The sequence below is a fragment of the Notamacropus eugenii genome, chromosome 3 (assembly GCF_028372415.1).
Source record: "Notamacropus eugenii isolate mMacEug1 chromosome 3, mMacEug1.pri_v2, whole genome shotgun sequence".
Taxonomy (NCBI): domain Eukaryota; kingdom Metazoa; phylum Chordata; class Mammalia; order Diprotodontia; family Macropodidae; genus Notamacropus; species Notamacropus eugenii.
In genome coordinates, this window is record NC_092874.1 from 183,522,924 (window position 1) to 183,547,105 (window position 24,182).

Here is a 24,182-nt window from a genome sequence, read left to right on the forward strand (position 1 = left end):
ACATTCCTTGGAATGTGATAAGCTCTCTTCTCAAGGGGATAGATGATCATTGTATGTAAGGTGGATTTTTATTAATCTTTCTTAGAGTTTAGTTCCAGGATCCATGCCTAAAAACCTCTAGTTCCTAGGTGTTAGATTTTCCCCAGACTCATGACTTGTAAACATCTCCACCATGCTTCTGTAGTGAGATATGGGGATGTTATAATGTGATATTTACTATGCTTGTGCTGAATGACAATATTGCTGAAGTTAACCTGTGAGCTTAATGTTGGCAAGATGCCTTCTTTGTCTGTTGCCCTATAAATCAAGCGGGCACCAGTCAGTAAGTGTGGATTTGGGGATTTGGGTAATGGCATAGAGGAATGCATATACCTGCCTTGAATGGCCCTCAACGCTTGGGAGGAATCTGTGTTTGCCTCAACCGGCCTTCATTGAGGCTTAGGGGACCTGGAGGAGTTGTGGTTTCTACTATATTCTCACCTGCCCCTGCTAGAAGAGTTGTAGGGAAGCTGAGTTGGTGCTCCCATTATCAGCAACTCCTTTGTGAGAAGACTAAAGTAAACTTATCTACTCCTTTTCTATGACTCCACTCCTATTTTCCTGTCTGCCCAGATCAAGAGTGAACCTGTGCTACAATTGGTATAGTTGGTGTTACCTGTATGTCTACCTGTGAAACAACCATTTAAGAGATTGAACAATTCTTATGTGAAAAATCAAACAGAGGAAAACGTCCATATTATGCTGAACAGGCATTCTTACATACAATTTACCTGTAGAACTGAATATAAGGAAGAAGGCAAACTGGATTGCTTTTGGCAAAGCACCCAGAGTCTTTCATTTTTATCTCAAGCTGTCTTCCTAAAGTCCCATCTTTATATGGTTTTCCTCCAATGATTTGTTGGGAGAATTCTCTAGACATAAAAAATAAGACATCTTTGGAAAGGTGTACCTATCACGGGGATTCCAGTGATAAGCAGACTAAGGAAATTGTTGATAGCAGCAGATCTGGGAGACTTAGTTTTTTTTTTTTTTTTTTATAACTGGTTCATTTAGAGTACACAGACAATTGGCAATATTTTTCGGAAACTTAGGATAGATAAGTAATACCTTTCATAGGAGAGGAAAGTTAAGAAAGGAAGAATCATTCAAGGCAGAAAAGGGAAACTTTTACCATGTAGTTGGCAGGGTTTATTACTGGAATGAGAAGATATTCTCTGTGCAAGGGGAAAAGAAAAGACTCTTACAATTGTGAAAGATGTTCTTTTAGACAACTGCGGGGTTGGAATGACTATTTAGACAAGACTGTGGGTGTCTTTTATCCAAGGATAACAAATAGTTATTACAACAGTAGCAGAGACTATCTACATAGTTTGTTATATTTCTGGTTTACTTTCCACCTTTAGACCACTAGGTATTTGGAGGTGTTTCTACATTATTATTAGTCCATCAAGATGTGAAACAGCTGTGGTTCCACATTTCCCCCACAGAGGGAATCGCCAAATGCCACAATTTTTTGAAACCTGATAATTGCAGGTGACCAGAAGGATAATGGAGAAGGGTATGATGAGTCTAAGGTGCAGTGTTATCACCGTGGATGCCTTAGGTACAACAAAGTTTCACGAACAATATGTGATTACTGAAAGGTACGATCTAACTGGTGGAACAAGGGAAAAGGGAGGGACAGTCACAGTACTGAACAAGGACGCACAGATACATTAGATATGCTAAATTTGGTAGACCTTTGAGGGAGGAGTTATGGGAAAGCATGGAACAGAATCATCCAGATGGTGAGCTGTGGAGGGTTTGGGATCTGCATAGATGTAAGGATTGACCAACCATTGGGACCACAAATCCATTGAAATGCTTCAGGTGGCCAAGCCTGTGAATTCTACCTTCCTAACATTTCTTACCTGCGCTCCTTTCTCTCCGACACTGCCCCCACCACTCTCACCATCTCACACCTAGATTATGCAGTAGCTTGCTGGTGGATCTCCCTGCCACCGAATCCTTCCCTGCCCTACTCCTGTTCTCCACTCAGCTTACTTCTGAAGTGTAAGTCTGACTGTCCTGTCACCTCCAGGAAGAAACCTGACCCACCTCAGAGCCAAAGGCACTGGCTTGTTACCTGTCCCTCCAAGAAGACATCCTCTCTCCGTTTCTGGCTGGGATTGGAATCAGGAAAGCCCGAGTCCAAGTTTAACCACAGATACTTACTGTGTTACTTTGGGCAAGTCCCTTAATTGTTGTCAGCCTCAGTTTCCTTAATTGTAAAATAGGAGTTTCATAAGAATTAAAGAAGTCATTTGTAGCAGTGCTTGGCACAGCCGACAGTACAGTCTGGCTTATACTAGGATCATATATACATATATACATACATATAGAAGGGTTTTATACATATGTATGTATAGATACACGCATACACACAGCAGGGTTACCGAAGGCAGGTTCCGGCTGCGCCTTCTGCCTTCCTCCAAGTCCCCGCCAGCCTCCCCTTCCCCAAGCTTGCCCTCCGCTGCTGTGTCTCTTTACACACTATGGTTCGCAGGTCGTCCCCCCATCAGACCACTTCAGAGAACGGGCTGTTTCTGGCCTCTCCAGAGCCCGGCACACAGCAGGCGCCTACAAGCGGACGATGGCGGACGGGCGGAGACCTGGATTAACATGACTGCCACAGTAGCCAATGGGGGTTAGCGGCTTCGGGTGGCACCACAAATTGTTTACTTTGACCCAGTTCGGTCTAATCTGGAAAATGTCTTCACAAGAACTCTTCACAACTTCTCTCGGAAACAGTGACGAGGTGTGCAGCCTTTCGGCCGCTCCTCCACCCGCAGCTCGATGATTCGGCACTCGTCCGAGTCCCCTGCCAATCTACCTCTCCTAGGTCCCGCCCTTCCCTCTTCCCTGGGGTGGATTCTCTTCAAGGCTTGGGAGGATAACCGACTTATCGATCCCCTCATCTTTTAATTGCCCCACCTGGCGCGAGGCGCTGCCATTCGCCGGGGCGGGAAGGCACGAATGTAGGGACCGGGAAAGGTTCGCTTCAAGGGCTAGATTCTGGTTTCCTTTACAAACGGGTTCGATACACTGGCGGAAGAACCAGTTTGAGCCTGCCTTACGGCCCCTCCGGGAGGAGGACGAGGGAGCCGCGCCCTCCTGCCCGCCTAGGAACGGGACTTGAAAAAAGCGACCCGCATTGGCACGGAGCGAGGAGGGCGGCGGGCGGAGAACGCGCGCGCACCCTTCCTCCTCGGTCAGTTACGGGCGCGCGCACGCACGCGAGCCCCTCGTGGCTCCGCCCCCGCACGCTCCCCCGCCCGCTGGCTTGGGCTCGGCGCACAGGCGCTTGTTTGTCTCTGCGGGGTCCCTAACGGAGAGCTGCGGAGCCGGCGGCGATGCCCGGAAAGCTGAAGGTGAAGATCGTGGCCGGGCGCCATTTGCCCGTAATGGACCGAGCGAGCGATCTGACTGATGCCTTCGTTGAGGTGGGTGCCCTGTCCTGCCACCTGTGCCCCGGCTCCCACCCTCCTTCGCCCCCCTTCGGGGATGCCTGCCTGCGGCGGCCCACGCCCGTGGGATCGCCCACGGATTGCAGCGGCCCCCCGCGCGCGCCGTGTGCGTGACCCTGGCACAAGGGCACTGCACGGGTCCACCTGGCCGCTCCGCAGGCTGAGGCCGGGCTGGGCACCCGCTGGGAAGGGGCACGTCAAGGTTGTAGCCCCTCGTGGTCACTGCTGCTGTTCGCAGTGAGAAGCTGGGCTGAATCGAGAGAACCAGAAGGGTTGAAATGGATTATTTTCTTTGTGGTGACAGTTCTCCGGAATGCAGATGCATGGGCATTTCCAGCGTAGCTAATGCTTTCTGCTCTTGTTTATGACGGTAGATCTTTTGAGCAGATCTCTAGGGGGCGAATTTATTCCCTTAAGGTAGGAAACCAATTAAATGCTACCATCCATTTAAAATTGCACAATTTCCCCCCCAAACTACTAATTACTGTAAAAGTTACGCAAATTAATGTAGGCCTAGGGTCCTGAAGGAATTAATTCTGAGTGTGATAAAAACCAAGTAAAAATGGAAAATAACATCCACAAGTTCGGCTATTGATGCTTTGGGACAGTTGCTAGATATTCCATAGTTCTTGGAAGTAGCATTTTTATTTATGTCACAAATCATCCCCATCCATGGATATATGGGCAGATTTCTAGCATTGGTCTTTAAAAACAAATAATCTGAAAGCAACAATTTGCTGAATCTAATATTAAAGAGTCTGGGACATTTTCAGTTCAATTGAAGAAGAATTTATTAAACACCTACTATGTGCTAGGCTCTATGCAAGGTGCTGGGGATACAAAGAAAAAAAAATAAAAAAGATTTAGCATCCCTGCTCTGTCAGAGTTGACATGCTATTGGAAGATATTCTAGGTATAGATGCAGATTCGTTTCTAGTGGGAGACAACACTAGAATGGGAAAGAGAGGAATGAATGTTAAGAAAAGCTGCTATAGGGAATAAATAATCCTTGAATTGTTTTGAAAGAAGGCAGAAATTCTACAAAGTGGAAGTGAGGATCTACAATCTAGATGGGAGATTACTTGTGTGAAGACATGGAAGTAGGAGAGGTAATGCCTTCTACAGCGAATAGTAAGCAGGCCAGTTTGGAAGGGAGTTTTGTGTGAAGGAGTTAAATGTGAAATAAAACTGTAAAAGCACGGAGGAACAAGGTTTGGAAAGGCTTTCAGTGCTAGACTGAGGAATTTGTATTTTATACTAGAAACAGTCACTGAAGATTTTTTTCATAAAGGAGTGACCTGGTCAGACTTATTTTTAGGAATATCAATTTGGAAAATATGTCTGGAAAGATTTGGAAAGGGAAGAAATTAAACACAGAGAGAATGAAAGTAGGAAGCTTTTTCACTACTTAAGGCAAGAGGTAATGAGGGCCTGAAGTGACTGCTCTTTGAATGGAGGGAAGGGGATAGGTAAAGATAAATATTGTAGACATAAAATTTACAAGACTTGGTAGTGAATTTGATTTGGAGGGTGAGGGAGAGAAGAATAAAGATAGCTCTTAAGTTGCTAATGTGGTAGAATTGTGATGCCCTTAACAAAACATTTGCATATTAGTCATCTTGCAAAAAAAACCCAACAGCAACCCAAGAAAAATAAAGTGAAAAAATATTTCATTTTACACTCAGAATTGATCAGTTCTCTCTCTGAAGGTGGATATAATTTTTCACAGTCTTTTGGTATTGTCTTGGATGATCGTATTGAATAGCTAACTAGCTAAGTCTTTAGCAGAGCAGTCAATTCTTTCACAGTTGATCATCATCACAATATTGCTTTATACACTGTGTATGATTGTGTACAATGATCTTCTGCTTCTGCCCACTTCATTCTGTATCCTTTCATATAGGTCTTTCCAGATTTTTCTGAAACCATCCTTCTTGTCATTTTTTTATGACACAATAGTATTCCATCAAAATCGTATACTTTTAGCCATTCTCCAGTTGATGGGCATTCCCCTCAGTTTTCAATTTTTTGCCAGCACAGAAAGAGTTGTTATAAATATTTTCGTTCACTTATGTCCTTTTCCTTTTTCTTTATTCTATTTGGGATACAGACCTAGTAGTGTTTTTGCTGGGTCAAAGGCTATGCACAGTTTTATAACCCTTCAGCATAGTTCCAAATACTTCTCCAGAAATAATCTGTGTTTCAAGGAGAAGGTTGGAGTCATTCAAAACACTAAACAGTTTCCCAAAGGCAGTCTAGCCTGCTCCCCTCCTCTTCTATGCCCAGCTCATTGTCTATCCTCAGTGTCTGTATACAGTATATGGACCAGCTCTGTGGAATGTTCATCCAACTCTATATCATAGTTTGAACAACAGGCATTTTTCGGTAGTCTGTACACTTCTTGAGGGCTAGGACCTTTTTTTCCTTTTTGTTCCTCAGGACCTAGAACAGTACCTGGCATATTGCACATACATAATGCTTGTTGAAAATCAATGAGTTGAAACCACTTAGAATTTTCTATGTTGGGTGGTTAGGCCAAATTATCTAATTGTGGATCACACTAGGATACTTGGCAGTTTTCTAGAGCTTGATGCAGTCAGCATACTTATCTACAAATAAGAGTATCTGTTGGATATTGCCATCTACAGGGAAATTCTTTGTTATTTGGATTCTACTCAGGACATCCAAATCACCTTGTGTTGAGCATTTGTCTGTTTTATGCCTTGCCTTTTTATTTTTTTATTTATGGAATATCATCAAAGGTTGTCCTGTTATATTTTTTCAGGGCAAATTATATAATATTGATATCTACATAGGAGACATAATGCTTTGTTAATAGTCAATAAAAACTGGCATTCTTTACTCCTTTTGATCAATGTTTTGACTGTAAAAATATGTTCTGTTTTAGAATGTGGTTTGTAAAGGCCTGCCTTTTTCCTTTTCATACCTTTATCATATTATCTAGAATATGTATAGATTATTTTCATGAAGATTTTGCATACATGGACATTATGCATATAAGTTAAATATTCTGTTGGTCATATTTTTTATGTTAACTACTAAAACCGAGATTTTTTCCAAGCCATTTTCTTTCCTTCTTTCAGAGAACTTGAGAACCAATCCCTTAATGCCCTCAAAATCGTTATCATCTGCATAGATCACCTCTTTGTTTACTTAGTCTAGTCTAGCAGCTCATCGCATTTTAAAAAATTACATAGTGTCATTTCTGCTTCCTCAAGCAGCACATCTGAGACCGTGGTGTTGAGCCTACATGTAGCAAGCCCATTGTTGTTGATAGAGGAAAATGCTGATTACAGATCTTTTCTATTTTTTGAGGTTTGTTGCGCTTTAATCCTTAAATACATTCAGGAGGATTTTCTCCAGTTTTTTTCTTAAGTTTTTCTGTGAACCTTTTTTCTCCCTCATGCTGTTGTTTAATAAAGTGATACTACTCATAATCTTCTACCATCTTCTTTTGTAAGACTTTACAAATGAATTTATGTTTTAAACTAGTGTTGCCCATGGCTACCATAGTTCTCTGCTTAGCAAGATCATATCTCCAGAGGCTGAGGTGGTTTCTAGGCACTTTTGCTCATTGTGACAAATGATTTACATTGTTTAAACTTCCTTAGGAAATGTTTTTTATTCATATATGTTCTTTTACCTATTCTCATATTTCAGCACCAGCAGCTACTTTGTTTCTTTGATTGCATAACATAACTTTATCTTTATTCTAATTTGACATCTTCTCACCTTAGATGGTACTAATTGTGTGCTTCATTGTGTGAGATAAGCTTCTTTATGGATTAATTGCAGTGTTAATTTTTTTTGTTTTAAAAATTTACATTTAATCCATATTCTGCGTGATTATAATACAACAATTTCTTACTTTTAGGTGAAATTTGGTAATACAACATTTAAAACAGATGTGTATCATAAGTCCCTTAACCCTCAGTGGAACTCAGAATGGTTTAAATTTGAGGTAAGATTTTAATTATCCTTATAAATAATGTTTGTTTAGTGTATTACACAATAGTAGTTTATAAATATGTGGTTTTTTTCCTGCAGAAAAACATGAATAGTTGATACAAATATGGTAATATCGTCAATACAGTCCTTAAAGACACATTATTCTATGCCTGCTCCAAATTTCTGAGCCTTTTATTTTTGGATATGTTATTGAATATTAGAATGTAGAAAAGAATTAATCTCCATTACATTCTTATTTGGCTAAAAGGAGGTATACTTTACCTTGTGAAGGATGGTATTTATCAAATTTATTTTTGGATTATTTTTCTTGTATTTTCAAACAGTAATTGATACAATATTAATTTACAGGATGTGATCACTTGAATTTGCTTGTGTAAGATGTAGTTTTGATCCATCCAATACTCTAAAGCAGTGGTGTAAAAAAAAATCAGATCTCTGTAGGCCATACATTGACTTAGAAAACCACAAATTAACATTATCTGTATTGTATTATATTTTTATTTTGTTAAACATTTCCCAGTTGCGTTTCATTCTGGTTCGGACTCTATACTTTTGGCCCAGGTTTGCACTCAAATGTACATTTTTGCAATAGCATGTCTCAAATCAGTCACAGTCCTTATTATAGCATATCTGTTTGTCAAGAGCTGTACCTTGAAGTATATAACCTTTTAGCTGCACATGCACAGTGCCTGACAAATAGTAAGTATTTTATTAATGTTAGCTATTATTATTATTATTACTTTCGAACAATACTGTCATCCAATCCATATTTCCCCTTGGATGACAAGATGAAAGGCAGGTAATGTAGTGGCTGGTAAACTGGCTCAGGAAGAGCCCGGTTAAGGTATTAATTCTGAATACATATGCAGCTGTATGACCTTAGGGAAGTCACTTAATCATTCATTATCTATTGCTCTCAGCCTGGAGGGAAGGGTCAAGGCTATGAGAAAGAGTATTTATTTCTGACCCTTTCATATTCAGTGTTTTAATCCCTCAGTTGTATAAAAACATAGAGGGTATGCTTATCAGTTTTCAAGTGACAAAAAGCTGGGAATGATAGCTAATAAAAATAAAATTTCATAATTAAAAATGATCTTAGTACTTGGAATATTGAAGTGTGTGTTCATCCTTCGTTGCCGAAGAAGACCAGGAATATTGAAATAAAGATGATGAAATATAATAGAGATAAATGTAAAAGTTCTTTGTTGAGGTTAAAAAACAGTTTCATACAGATAAAATGGGAAATACCTGGTTTGTCAATAGTTCACTTGAAAAATGCTCTGATGATTTTATTTGACTGCACTCATTGTGAACCAGTAATCTAAAAAGGTTGCTAAAAACCTAATGTAATGTACGCACATTGTAGAGAGTGTTGTGTTTTACTTGGAATATTACATTTAGAAGATGCCACAGTGGGACACTGATAAGTTACAGTTACTTGAGAGAGAAGTGACCAGAATAGTGAATGGTTGAAAGAACTGTTGATATTTATCTTTGGGTAATGAAAGACTTAATATTTGAAACAGTTGAAGGATTTCCAATGTGAAGGAAGAATGAAACTGGCTAGCACTGTTGTATAGGGGAAAGGACATGGGACTTGGAGTTGAAAGAGCTGGGTTTGAATTCTGAGTCTGATACTTACCATGTGGCTTATTAACTGAGTCTGAGTTTCCTCATCTGTAAAATGGGGAGAATAATACTTGTACTTCCAACTTACAGAATTTTGGGGAGGAAATACTTGTAAACTGGAAAGCGCTATATAAATGGAAGTTACGACTAGTAGTTCTTGATGATGATGTTCCAGAAAGCAGAATTAATACAAATAAGTGGAAGTAACAGGGAGGACACTTTGGGATCACTGAGAGAGGACTTTTCCTACTAGACTTGTGATTATTTAGAAGGGGAACTCCTGATGAGGAAATAAATAGCTTCTATCATTATAGATCAGCACCAGCTCTGAAAGTTATGGTCTTAGAGTTGCCTGGGGCACTCTGCTATTTAGTGGCTTGCTCTGGGTCACGAAGTGAGGATGGATCAGAGGTGGAATGTGAACCTGCATTTTCCTGACCTTAAGGATATGAAGCCATCTTCTCTACCCCTTATACTTTTCCTCAAGAACCAACACTTAAGGGTTGTCTGGAAAAGAAACAGGTTGCCTTGCAAAACAGTGGACTCTCTCTCACTGGAAATAGCCAAGCAGAGGTTAGGGGTTGTAGAAAAAATTTCTGCATTGAGTAGGAGAGTAGATGAAATTACCTCTTCTGAGGTCTCTTGTAATTCATATTCTGTGAAAGAAGTGCTCTTGCTTTGCTCTAGCTGATAAATAATAATAATAGCTGGCATTTACATAGTGTTTTAAGTTGGAAAAGTGTTTCATGTATTTTATTTTATTTTGTTGCACGTTTTCCTCACACAGACTTAGGAGGTCCTACTATCTCCATTTTATATATGCTTATAATTATTGGAGGAAGAATTTGAAACCAGTGATCTCTTTTGACCCCTAAGACCAATACTCTTTCCTCTACGCTAAATATATTTTCCTAGCTTCCACACCTCTGCAGTAATGCTTCTTGGTTATTATAGACTACAAAGACCTTTTTCAATTTAGATATTTAAAATTCTCTTTTTAAGGAATTTAGGTATTGTGGATTTTGATATATGAACTAAATTTGCCTTTTAATTTTCTGCTTTTGGATAATTGTAAATAAATCTTTGTGCTCTCTTTAGCTAACTTATATAGTGTTTACTGCAACATTAGCCAGGCATACTTTATAGAATACTGTGTATGGATACCAATACAAGAATGTATAAAGAAAAATATTTTATGCATTGTCCATATTTTATAGTGATCACATCCCATTTGTTTTATTAGAAATTTGGTAGAAAATTTCTCTTCTTTACATTATGAGAAATGTTATGTCCTCTTGTTATATACTTTATTTTTTAGAATTGAAGACTTTTGATACTTAATATTGTAATATAATTCTAGGTGGATGATGAAGATTTACAAGATGAACCTCTGCAGATTACAGTACTTGACCATGACACTTATAGTGCAAATGATGCCATTGGGAAAGTGTATATTGATATCGATCCTTTGCTGTATAGTGAGGCTGCTACAGTAATCTCAGGATGGTTTCCAATTTATGACACCATACATGGTAAGGGTTAATATTTTAAGAAAAAAATTGATTATTTTTTTTTAAGATTTCTACATCACTGGGTTATTTTATTGAAAATATCTGTTTGTTTATTTAAAAACATACCTTTAGCAGACATGTAACAATTTAAAATGTGATTCCTGGTCATTCTTTATGTTCTGGCAAGAAAGTGAATTTTTTATAATTAATTTAACTTAACAGACATTTATTAAGTACCTACTATGATCAAGGCACTGTGCTAATGCTGGGACACTTTGAAGTGTCTCAGATGTGAGTCATTGCCTTCAGAGAACTTGTAAACTAGTTGGAGCTCATAGGTTAGGGGGAGTGTCATTGAAAGGAATACAGATAAATATAATACAAGATAGGGAGTAAAAGGTATCAGAAGAACGATCTACAAAAGGGGAGTTTTAGGAATATTTAAGTAGATTATTGTTGAATTGTTTTCAGTTGTGTCAGACTCTTTGTGACTCTATTTAGGGTTTTCTTGGCAATGGAATGCACTCCCCTTTTACCTGAGTGAGACTTTTCTTGCTGATCTTCCAAGTTTCTTGGGCTAAAAGATTGTTTTATCTCATCTTTTTGCTGTTCTGCTGTGTCAGGATTTGTTTTGGGGTGTGATTTTAATGGTTGTTTGGAGGTGAATATGGTAGAGTTATGGTAGTTTACTGCTTTCTCTGCCATCTTGGCTTCCAGAAGTCTATATAGAATGGTTTCTGAGTTTAGTAGTGGAAAGGCAACAAAGACACAGGGGGATAGCTTAATGAAAAAGGGTGTGATATGGTTAAGTGAAATTTGCTTTTTGTTTTGTTTTTTTCAGAACATGGGAGACCTAAGTATATTTGTAGGTAGCAGGTAAAGGTCAATACAGAGAAATTAAAGGGAAAATATTGCTATTTACAGGGTTTGCAGGGTTTGGAGCAGCCACTTTGGGGAGTCTGAAAGTGAATCAGCTTGAGATGAATCAAGGAATGCCATGTAGTCATGAGGACCCAATTGAGAATAGATAATCCCATCTACCTGGTTGTGTAATTTACATGTTAAAAGTGGGATTTGAGTTTAGGATTATCAGAGCTTGCCTGGAAGAGAAGTGGGCAGAGGATTAAAGAGTAAAGGATGGTGCTTTGCTGAATAAGATTATAGGTTCAGGTTGCAAAAGGAGAAAAGTGAAGCCAAGGACTGAGAGGGAAGGGAGAGTAGGGGGACTGAAGGTCTCTGTGAAACATAATAACTTAATTTTAATTTTTAGTATTTTAACTCTTGTGTGATTTAACTTATAATTTGAAAGTCTTCATCATTTTATTCTATAATTGAAAGTTTTTATAGTTAACATAGGAAAAGAAACATTTTTTAATAATTCTTCAAATGAAAAGGGAAAATTTAGAAGGATTCTATCATGGCCATAAAATAGTTATTTATTATTTGTCAGTTCATGTTATAAAAAACTTTTTGTGGTATTTCTCAATTCATCACTGAATTATTGATGTGTAAGTTATGACCAAAGAGAACAGTAATAAGGAAGAAAAGTAAAGTTTCATTAATCAGGGTTCCTGTTTTTAGTTCTGTTCTTTTTTTAAAGAGATAGCCTATGATTTGATTGCTATTGTCATATGAAAATATTCAATAAATGCAGATGCGGATTCATATGAGGGTATTAAAACATGTTAATTATGTGGCAGGTGGATAAGATTTTTATAATCTAAGGAGTTCTTATTTGAAACAATGACATGATTACTGTTGATAACACTATAGATGTGACTACAGATTACTGAATTTGCTAATGATCCTTTCTTTGGGCATTACCCAGTCTTCCATTTCTTAAATAAATTTACAGTTATCTCTTCCACATCATTACTTTCCCCATTGTGGTTTTGATATATTATGGGTCGGCATAAAAAATTAAATGGGAATTTTGTGGGAGTTTTGTGGAAGCTGCACACTACACACAAAGGCCAGCAGATGACATAGAAAAAGTTTAGAAACTCAGAAATGCATAAAATATATGTACAGTATTATATAATATCAACATATTTTATCATCTAGTACCATAATAAGTCAGATTTCTTTTCTGGAATGGAGGGCAAAAAATTATACATGAATTTTCCAGATCATAGGGATGCCTTGCCCCTAACCCTTGCCATGTGGAAAGGATAACTACATTAGGTAAATAGGTATTATGATCTTTTTTTTCTGATAACCATTGTTGGACTAATGGTTAGAATAATTTACTTCTCTTACAAAAATTTTTGCTCATCTACTAAGATCTTATATGGAAAAAAGATCAAAAGATATTTTCAAATACAGAAATTAAATAGTTTAACAATTGGACATAGTTATGTTTGAAATTCCTTTAAAGAAGAGTGAATACAAGTGGGAGTGAGGAAATTAAATAATTCTTTTAACACCTTGGTATTTGATGAACCTTGTTGTTTGGGACATGCCATAATGTAATGATAATATGTTATACTTCTACATTTCTGTGTTATTTTAAACACTTATGCATACTTTATCTCATTTAGTTTATGTAACAGTTTTGTAAAATAGGTAAGTATTATATTTATTTTATGGATGAGAAAAATTAGTTCTAGAGAAATCAAATGACAATCCATTTGGCTCATAAGTGGTGAAGGTGGGATTTGAGTTCTCGTCCAGTATTTTTTTCATTGTAGTGTGATGTACTTAGTAGCCACCAAGTATTGTGTGAGGCACAGTAAAATAGAATCACAATTTATTATAACATTAAGCAACCTTTATTCCATTTGTAAGACTTTTTTTGGAGTTTGTTTAAATAAACATCCTAGTATTTGAAAACTATATTGCTTAGGTAATGCTAAAACTTAAGGGTTCTACATAAAGGAACGTAATGCACAGTTTAGATATCTTTTAAGCCTTGATCTAAGTTTTACTTGGATACCTCCTTGTAGTAAAGAGGTGACCCTGGGTTCTTGAAGGCCATGTTTGTAAAGCCCCTAAACTCATCTAGATTTAGAGCTGGGGTTTCTCATGTGGTCTTTTTCCTTCATTTTATAAAGTGATGACCAGAGACGTTAAGTGATTTGTTCTAGGTCACACAGGTCACAAACATCAGAGTTAGGGCTTGAAACTGTTCTCTGATTTCAGAATCAGGCTCCTTCCAAGGCACCACACTGCTTTTTAAGAACACGAGCTCTCTTCAGACGTGCCGAGCTTTCAAGGGCTTTGATGGGGTTACCATGTGGCATTGTACGTTTGTTAACAGGACTGTCTAAGCTAATTGGGAGATGTTTTTCACCAAAAAATTGACCTGAATATTTTTGGGGGGGGGGGGGGGGTGCTTAGTAATCTCTGAGTTACTATCCATTGAAGTGTGAAAGTTGAGGCTACTGAGGTGAAGATTTTGTGATCTGTGTTGAAAGAAGTACTCAAACTGCTGGTAAAGGATCTTTTGAAATAACAAACTATCTTGTGATGAGAAGGTGGCTTTGAGAAGTTTGAGGCAGGGCCCCAGAAACCCACGTTTGAATTAGGGTTCTGCCACTTACCAAATTACTTAATCTTTTGCTTTCTTAATCTATAAGATGGAAATAACTATAGGGAAATGAATGTCTGTGATGGTTACGTGATAGACTATAAAACCTTTTGGGGATCACAGTATTTGCTGCAGCTACTGCCACAGCAGGCACCATAGGAGGAATGATGGAAATATCTAGGAATACTCATTAAGAAAAGCTTCATATGTCACCATGGTAGAAATAACTTCAGAAAAATAGTAAAGCTAGGCAGAAATATATTGAGAGATTACATCAGTATCTAACTGCTATACTCTATAGATAATTGCCCAATTATAGGCAATAGTAACAAAATGCAAAATGGAATTCAGTGATAATACCTACTTTTGGCATTGTAAAATGGATAACAACAGACTTAGAAGATTTCCAAACAAAAGCAGCTTATGCAGTGTTAGTAAATCATAAGGCCAAGAGAATTAATAAAAGATGAACACTTGCTTATCAAAATGGGGTAAAAGGATTGATAGGTGTTTTCAGAGCACATTATAATGTAATATTTTTGAAACAAACAGACCTTAAAGCTGAAGTAAATACTGCCAGATTTGTGAGATATAATCTTAGGATAGTTTATTTCCAGAGGGAGCATTTGAAATGGCTGTGATTGAGGAGTGGAATTTTAAAAAAACACATCAAGGAGAACATCCACATGAACTTAATCAACATTATGTTAACAAAGTGGCATGGAACAACTATCAGAGTCATGCAGGTTTATTTATAGAAATGGAGGGGTTTATTAAAGCTGATGTTTCAGAATCAGGTTATTGCCACCAGAAACAGTAGCACATTTGTCCTTAAGGGAGCCTTATTAATCAGTGCAATTTCTACAGCATAGTGGTAGAGCCATATCTCCGCAGGTTGTAAAAATTTGCCACTTACCGGTTATCTTGAAAGACATGATCAGATGGCTAGAATGATATGCTGGAAATATTTGCTGTCATTTATAAAGTATAGAAGGCAAATCCATGTATTACAGATGTATCCTTCCTATACCTCTCAATCTTTGAGAATTCAGCAAATAAAACTGTACTAGAAACAAAGCATCATTATAGATAGAACTGACTATCACATATTAACAAAATTATCCAGACATAACATTGGTCCATAAAAATTAAAGATAGATTTTAATAGATGTTGCCTTGCTGAATATTCAGAATCACCATACTGCATGGAATGAAGAGCTTTCAGAGTGTATAAATTAAAACCATGTGGGAACAGGATGAGATTACCTGTTTTTTCTTGTCTCTTTTCTACTAATGGAGTTGTCCCCAAAATGATTTCAAAGAGTCTACACAAAATGCCTTACACCCTCATACTTGTGTTCATTTACTTAAACTAGTCATTTTGCCCATTTGTGTAACCATATGTAGAACATAAATTGTAAAAAAAAAAAAAAAATAGCAAACTAGTGACTTGTCCTTGGGCCTTTTTACTGATCAGAAAGGATGAGAATAATGAGATAACAGTGATAACAGTAATATCATTAGTTATAGGGGACACATAGTACCAAAGTTTACAAGCACTTTACATACATTATATTTCATTGGCATGTACTAGGATGAAAAATACTTGTTTGGCTCATGGGTAGAATAAGTGGAGGTGTGTAGTATTAAATAAGACTGAAAAGTTCTTCATCTTCTGAAACTGGAGGGAAGAAGGAGAAAACAAGTGAAAACAAGTTTTGTTGTACAGAAAGACAGCTGAAGTTAGAGTTCAGGTTGTTTGTTTCTGGTCTTTGTGAAATCACAGAAGTTTTCTGAGATAGTGGGGTTGAATTCTGAAGGCTTGAGGAAAATATTGATAGGCGGTGTGGGGAAATGTGATAGGGAGTTGATGAGAGAAAATTATTAGGCAGCATTCCAGACCAAGTGTGAGTTTGTAAATGAAGTCATCCTTAGGCTTTCTTTAGCAGTGCATGGAGCACTGGGATGAGGACCAGAGAGTTTGGACTCTTAGAATTGCTAAGAGTGGTGGGAGGTAAAATAGGTAAGGGATTCTAGAGTAGTGGTTAAGTAAATGGTTGAAATGGCTCTGTGGTCAGAAAAACTAAATGTAACAAGGGCCCCAAACCATGGTTATTTTAAAGGTTGTAGAGGGGAAAGATAAAGGAATATTTTGGGGAAGAAGTATTAATGTTGCTTTTCTAATGTAATATATCAGCGTGCCAGTGATTTAGTTTTAGTTTCATGGGTATGAAAACTCGTCTTAGAGAATTGTTTAAAGTTCAGAGAAGTTAAATGTTTTGCCCATAGTCACAGATAGTAAGTATTAAGGGTGGATTTCAGTTCAGGTTTTGACTCAAAGTCTAGTACTCTTTCAGTTTTGCTAAGCCGCCATTATGATATGTAATTTTATAAAGAGTCTTTAATTTACTTGATAGTTATAAGTAAAGGATTATTTTTTCTAGAATGAATTGTTGCTTTTTCCTTTTTATTTCACAGGTATCCGTGGGGAGATCAATGTAGTAGTAAAAGTAGACCTCTTCAATGATTTAAACCGCTTTAGGCAGTCATCTTGTGGAGTAAAATTCTTTTGCAGTAAGTAAATAATTTTAATTGGAAGTAGCTTGTTCTTAATATGGAAAAATAGATGTCTACAAATGTGGAAAAACAAACATTTTTGTCTTTTAATATCTAAATGGAAAATGTGTTCTTGTCAAGAAATTATTAATCTCTATATAGAACATTTTTCTGGGGTTAGAAGCTTCTGACTCGACAGTTACTAATTTTCTTAAATTTATGTGTTTGGGCCTGAAAACATTCAGTAGTATTTTGCTGTTGTATGAGGCACAGCGAACTATGTCATTTACTTGTATACCAGTTCTATCCTGTTCTCAATGTGGTACAGTCTTTTCTATGGCTAAAGGCATATCCTTTTGTATCCCATGTATAAAATCAGTCTTCTCATTTGGGCTTTTGATACCATTTGGTCATAATTTTTGTTTGCTAATGGTTGCAGGAATTCACTATTGTCAGTAGACATTGAGATCTACGTCGTACTTTCAGAGATGGAATGGCAAGTGGCATGATTTTTAAAAACTGTTATAGTCATGTCTGGAATGACTTTAAAAAAAATTTAAAATGAATATTCTATTTTTAGTTAGTGATTACTTTTTACTTTTCTTTTCTACTTTTTAGCTATCTGATTTATATTCTGAATTTCATTTGAATTTCATATTATATTGTTTAATATTATCTGTATGTCAGACAGAGACTTACTGAACCACAAAAGTAGACTTTAGGTGAGCATTTCTTTAACGTAATTGTAAAAAAGAGTGAGGCAGCATGGAATAGCGGATAGAAAGTCTACCTTGGAATCAGGAAGACCCAGGTTCAAGTCTCTGTCTCTGACATGTACTGGCTGTCTAATAATGGGTAGGGTAGGTCACATAAGATCATCATGCCACAGGAAACCCTCCTAGGAGCTAATTTAAAGACAGGTGATGTTGATCTAAATTGGGTGAGGAAGTTTCCACACTGAATCCTCCATAAAAATGAAATCACAGGGCAGGACAAAAGACAAATGAGAAGCAAAAGCCTCCTAAAAGAAAATAGTGTTTCTGTGACTGGTTATATCATATCCTTTGCGTAAAATACTATGGTGGTAATTACTTCATTACAAAACCACAATTAAAGTGATATTCTTTAGTTCGAAGAGCAGCAGAGTATCTTGTATTTAATCTAATAGTAATGCTTGTTATAAATTAATAAATATAAAGATAAAATAGTTCTTTATTTTTAATAGCAACATCTATTCCAAAGTGTTATCGAGCTATAATAATTCATGGATTTGTAGAAGAATTGGTAGTGAACGAAGATCCAGAGTATCAGTGGATTGACCGAATTCGCACACCAAGGGCATCAAATGAAGCCAGACAGAGACTTATTTCGTTAATGTCAGGTATGGTTGCTTGTGAATTAGAGATACAGATAAAAATGTCTTATAAAGAGTTGAATCTAGAGCTTGGCAGAAAGATCAGTACTGGAGATATAGTTTTGGGAATTATCTGCATAACCATACGAGTTGAAGACAGTGTAGTTAGTGAAAAAGCACTGGCTTTTCACTTGGGAATTGGGTTCAAATCTTGACTGTATTCTTTACTACCCATGGGACCTTAGCAAGTCATTTAGTGTTTCTGGGCCTCATTCATAACAAGACAGGACTGCCATAGGTGATAAAGCCTTTCCATCACTAGAGCCTGTGAGATTAGATTGAGGAGAGAAGTTATTGTGCCTGTCTCAAAGTACAGTTGTGAACATCAAATGAGATAATTCATTTAAAATGCTTTTCCAACCTTAAAACATGTTAATATTAGCTATTTTTAAAAGAAGACAGTTCATGATGGACATTGGGATAGTCTTAAATTATTCTTTTTTTATCATTATTACTTAAAAAATTTTTACATAGTTTTTGTGTGACATGTCAAAAAAAAGGGACATGGGCATATAAATAAAAAAGAGGAGGGAAAGCTAAAGCTAGTAGCAAATGTATATATACATATATATATATATATATATATATATATTTTTTTTTTTTTTCTGGTTTACAAGTTACTTTTCTCATGACCCTTGAGGCAGCTTGTGCAAGTAGGTATTATAAACATTATTATCTCTGTTTTAAAGTTGAGAAATTTGAGGCCCAGGTTAAAAAATGATTTGCTGATGATCACATAAACTAGTAAATGTTGAAGCCAGAACTCTAGTCTTCAGACTCTTAAGTCTGGTACTTTTTTCACTACACTCTGTTGTTTCTTAATCATTTCCAGGGACAAAAACCCTTTTGTGGAGAAGGGGCCTCCCATCCCAGCCATCACCAACAACACTACCTGCCATTGATAGGATAGTAAGGCCAACCTAGTTGAAATAACAAGGGCCCCTGAGAGAGATAGAAATCAGCATTTACCCAGTGTGTCCAACCAATTTGATCACTTCCTCTGGTGGAGACAGTCCAGAACCCTGGGCCCAAGAGAATGAGGACTAACAGTCCCTCCATAATAGCAATCCTGTTTTCAGCCTGTCCCTTGAAGAAATAATTGAGAGGAGCAACCCATGTGGAGAAGGAGCTTGCTATCCCCACCACCACCAGCTGCCACCAATGAATAGGTCAACGTAAGAGCACAAAGAATACTGGGGTTCCAGAGACACTGACTCTGCTTTCAGCCCCCCACCATCCCTCACAACCATCAGTCATCCAGAGTAGCAATTACTGTGGAGATGTGGTTTGTCAGCTGCTTCTTCAGAGGCGTTAGCCCCCACCGATGGGGGTACTTGTTGAAAACCCAGAAAAGAAAGTTATCTCCATCCAAGTCCTTGGCACCAGCACATACCTCAACATCTGAGATGGATATTGTCTGACGTTAGGAAAATATATTATCATCTGCTTTGCCCATGGCACATTGGGCCTTTCCATCTCATTTGCTGCAGAAACCTCCTATATATGTTATCTTCTCCTTTAGAATCTGAACTTCTTGAGAACAGTGCCTACCTTTTTTCTTTGTATCCCTAGCATTTAATGCAGGGCTTTGCAACAAAGAAAGTGCTTAATAAATGCTTTTTAAGAGTGTAAGGGAAACAAGGAGGGTTTTTATCTTATTTTCCTATCACTACAAACTATGTTACATTTATTTAAAACAAATGGAGCTAAGCTAACCTTATTTACTTTCTGGTAGATTGTTGTGAATATGCAGAAGTCTAAGTAATGTAGTAAAGGGATCACTGTATTAGGAAGCAAGGGACCTGGGTTTTAGTAAGCCCTTTGTCGTTTATTAACTAACCTTTCTGTGCTGCATCTGCAAAGTGGACATAGTGATAATTTGCCTGCATGCATGCCCAAATAAGGTCAGAATCCTAGATTAGATGATCCTTTGAATTCTCTCCAGTTTGAGATCTCAGAAGATGAAGAAATGTGGGTTAGATGATCATATATTTAGGTGAATTATGAACTTCTTGAACAATAGTGCCTAAAGAGTATTAATTAATGGATCAGTGTTAGTATAAGGGAAATTCAAGATATGCTACAGGATTCTGTCCTATTAATTAAAAGTTTTATTGATGTTCTTTGTTTTTACATCATTGGCATTTCTGGATCTCTTTACAAACCTAACCTTTCTGCGCGTCAGAAGTTTGCTTTTTGTCTTGGAAACAATAATGAGCCATTGTCTGAAGACTTTAGTGAGGGACTGAAATGATCATATCTGTTTTAGGATGGTCTTGGCGACAAATTAAGTCTACTTTCCAAGGACTAGCTTAGCTAAATATAGAGAAACTCATAACAAATAAGCCTGGCCACTTGCTGATGGATTCTTTGTCTGTGGCAACCCATGCAAAAACTGAAAAAAATATCCCTTTGTTCTCTGTTGCCCCCTTGTAGTTCTCCCGGGATGGCAGAATGGTTGAAAAGGGAATGGATGCTCAGAATCACAATTTTTAGACAATCTATAAACTTTGATTGTTGGTGCTATAAATGTGAAATCTTGAACCAGTGAACAGCAAATTAACATGCTTCAAGAGGAGCTGAATCATATCACTCTTGATATTTTTGCTACAAATGAAAACAGAAGAAAGAAGGAAATTGCTGTTAAATTGAGGGATGGATCACGTGTACTCCTTGGAGAGTCAAAGAAAAGACTTTAGGGAGTTGGCTTTATTTTAAGCCCAAAAGCAACAAGGAATATTACATCATGAGACTTTTGATGATCTTGTATTGCAGTCTTCATAGTATGTATTTACAAAAAGTGTACCATGAAATAATTGAAGCCTTTGTGATAATTTCATTTGCAGAGAATGAAGAGGGAGATAAATTCTGTGAAAAATTTGCTAAGTTCCTTCCAGATTAAATCATTATACATGCTGACACTTGGTGACTTTAGTGAAAAGGTAGAAGTGGGAGAAAATGTTGATGAATACTTCAGAAAATAAGAGTCAGGAAGAGGTAATAAGAATGGCTAGAAATTTGTGGATTACTGAGAATCCTCATACTACTATATCATGAATACTTAAAAAAAAGGAACGTAAAAGTTATAAACATCACAAAAGCATAATTGATTTATTTTAAGTCATGAAAAGACTCATGAACTTTTTGAAATTTTCTTTTTTATTGTGAACTTAAATCATCATCCTTTTCTTTCAAATCATCTGAGGATATATTTATCATACTTTTCTAGAGGAAGGATCTAGCATTGTTCTTTCAAATAATCTTCCTCCCCAAATTGCTTATACCAAAGAATCCCAGTGAACACAGTTTACATGGCCTCCCATATGGAGTATAAAAAATCCCAAGCAATTCATTCTTAGTTCCAAAAGTATCATCTCCTGGGCCCAAGAGCAGCTGTAACTATTAAGCCTGGAGGTCACTGTCACTGCCAAATAAATTCAATAAACAGCAGTTTAGAGCATTTATCATCTTCATAGCACAGTGTAGTGAATAAATAGTTGTGGGTGTAAAAGTAACAGTAACTTGGTAACTGACTAGATGTTTATAGAAAGTGAGGGATGGAAAGGAAACTAGGATGACTAACTTTGGTAACTAGACAAATCTGCATGCCCTTAACAAATTGGGAAGTGTGGAAGAGGGATGGTTTTTGGGGAAAGCATAATGTGTTCGGTTTTTAGATAGTTACCTATGGGACATCTTAGTAGGGAAGCCCAGCAATCAGTTAGCAGTGTAAAACTGGAGTTGAGAGAGAGGTTTGAGCTGAATATTTAGATTTGTGATTCATAGGCATAGAAATGGTAACTGAACTCAAGGCAGTCATGATTATCTAGAGAAAATGTAGAGAGAGAAGAAAAATAGGTCTAAGTTGGAGCCTGGCAGGATACTCACCCCACTTAGTGGATGGAGCAAGATAATAATCTAGCAAATGTGCATGAGAATACATGATTAGATTAGTGGAAGCCCCAGCTGAGCTGGATTTTTCTATACTGCCTACAAACATGTTAGGTTTCCTTCATCCTTGAAAAACTTCCCTTTATCCTGCCTCTGTTATCTCAAGCCCTCATCCCATAACACTCCGTAGCTAAAACTCCTAAAATGAACTAAGTCAGAAACTTCCAATTTCCTTTGGATTGGTGTCTTCCTGATATCAGCAGGGAGAAATAATCAATCCCCGAGTGGGACCCAGCCACTCAAAACTATCTCACCTGCTCTGATGCATTGAGTGAGGAAGTGAACTCCAGGGAGGTCCATTCAAATCTTGATGTAACCACGAGCCTGGCACATTGTCTTGAAAAACCATCATGATAACTTTCCTTCACTTTTTGTGGCCTGAACATTATGTCCTAGGATGACTGTGTCCCTGTTTAGAATTTTTCTGTGCTCTTCCACATCCAGAATCAGAGTTAGTCCTGGCTTTAGTGTGGAAGTCCTAGTTTCAGAAATATCAGCTGCTGCTCATGCTTAAGGGTCACTCCATACTGCCCTATGCCCTTCCTTCTTACCACTCCTTGTCCCTGGTTTTTCTTTGGAAGTCTCAATTTATCCATATAATGCTAATAATAGCTAATATTTACATAGTGCTTACTGTGTGCCAAGCATTGTGGTAAGTGCTGTACAATTATTATCTCTTTTGATCCTCATAACAAGCTTGAGAGGTAGGTGCTATTATTATTTTCCAGATGAGGAAACTGAGTCACAGAAAGGTTAAGTTTTTTTCCTCAGGATCACTCAGCTAATAACTGACTGAGGCTAGATTTGAACTTAGGTCTTCTTGACTCTGGGCCCAGTGCTATCCATTGTGCCACGTAGGTGCCTTATGCAATATGCCCTTCATTTAAATGCCCCTCAGATTGATGCCACTTAAACCAAATAGCCTACTGCTTTTAGCATTGAATGGTTTATCTAATTCTTCTGAAAAGCTATGTTAGTCCCAGCAGTGGACCTGAAGAACAAGTTTCCATGTGGATGAAGTAGAGTGAAGATGGCAGTAATGGTACTGAGGGAAATTGATGAACTTGGAAGACAGTATTTTAGGGGCCATTAACATGTATGTTGAAGCCTAAGATTTCATCTTAAAAATAAACAGGAAAGAATATGTTTATAATAAAATTAAGATATTTAAATGAAAATTATAATTTCATTGAGAAATAGTAGCATCTAGTGTCCATGCTGTCATTTACTAAATGTGACCTTTTGTGACTCTTCTGGGTCTGTTTTCCCATCAATAGAATGAGGAGTTTGGACTAATTGATATTTAAGGTTCTTTCCAACTCTAAATTTTTGATTCTTTGATTTTCAGTAATGTATTAACTATTTAGTTTCATGACACAGTAATTGATTTCCTAAAAGAGTTTGGATTTTTTTTCCTTCTAAATTGTAGGTGAACTACAAAGGAAGATTGGTTTGAAAGTACTTGAAATGAGAGGAAATGCAGTTGTTGGGTATTTACAGTGTTTTGATCTCGAAGGAGAATCAGGATTAGTGGTACGAGCCATAGGAACAGCCTGTACACTGGATAAATTAAGTAGCACGGCAGCATTCCTTCCTGCATGTAATTCCCCATCCAAAGAAATGAAAGAGTAAGTATGAGTAAGTGCATAACTTTTAATGGAAAAAGCTGTTCATCTTTTTCCTGTACATATTCACTTTATTTTAAACATGGCCAATAGGGTGAGCCAGCATTTTTTATTAACATAGTGATTTCCTGTCAAAGTTCACTGTCAAAATGTGACCTATTCAGAAGTTTAAAACTTGTTTGTGATTTAATCAGAAATTAGTTATTTGGGTTAGAAAATAAAATTTGTGCTGATGTATGTATTATATAACATTCTCCTCTTCAGACTTAATTTTGGACTAAGTATCTTTGTCCTAGAAGAATATTTGTGGGTTGTGTTTTGCATATTTTCTGAGAAATCTTAAAGACACTTTACTGGTTGCTGATCTGTGTACTCTTTATGATAATATAGAGGTAGCAGGCTAGGTTGATCCATGTGCTGGAGAGATTCTTCTGCATCACACCTTGAAGAGGGTAGTTAAGAAGCCATCAG

General features: G+C 37.3%; 1 protein-coding gene across 18 annotated transcripts in view; it reads left to right on the forward strand.

The window, feature by feature from the left end:
• Window positions 1-1,024: 1,024 nt before the first annotated feature.
• C2CD5 (C2 calcium dependent domain containing 5) overlaps window positions 1,025-24,182 on the forward strand; it is a 110,291-nt gene continuing 87,133 nt past the window's right edge. For all 18 annotated transcript variants that reach the window (XM_072653518.1, XM_072653519.1, XM_072653520.1 and 15 more), the window contains exons 1-6: window positions 1,025-3,482; window positions 7,402-7,488; window positions 10,486-10,657; window positions 16,644-16,739; window positions 17,947-18,102; window positions 23,516-23,714. Coding sequence is in view for 15 of the 18 variants with exons in the window: in XM_072653505.1 (XP_072509606.1) it covers window positions 3,393-3,482; window positions 7,402-7,488; window positions 10,486-10,657; window positions 16,644-16,739; window positions 17,947-18,102; window positions 23,516-23,714 (800 nt within the window). In the remaining 3 variants the exon portion in view is untranslated. The remainder of the gene's footprint in view (window positions 3,483-7,401; window positions 7,489-10,485; window positions 10,658-16,643; window positions 16,740-17,946; window positions 18,103-23,515; window positions 23,715-24,182) is intronic.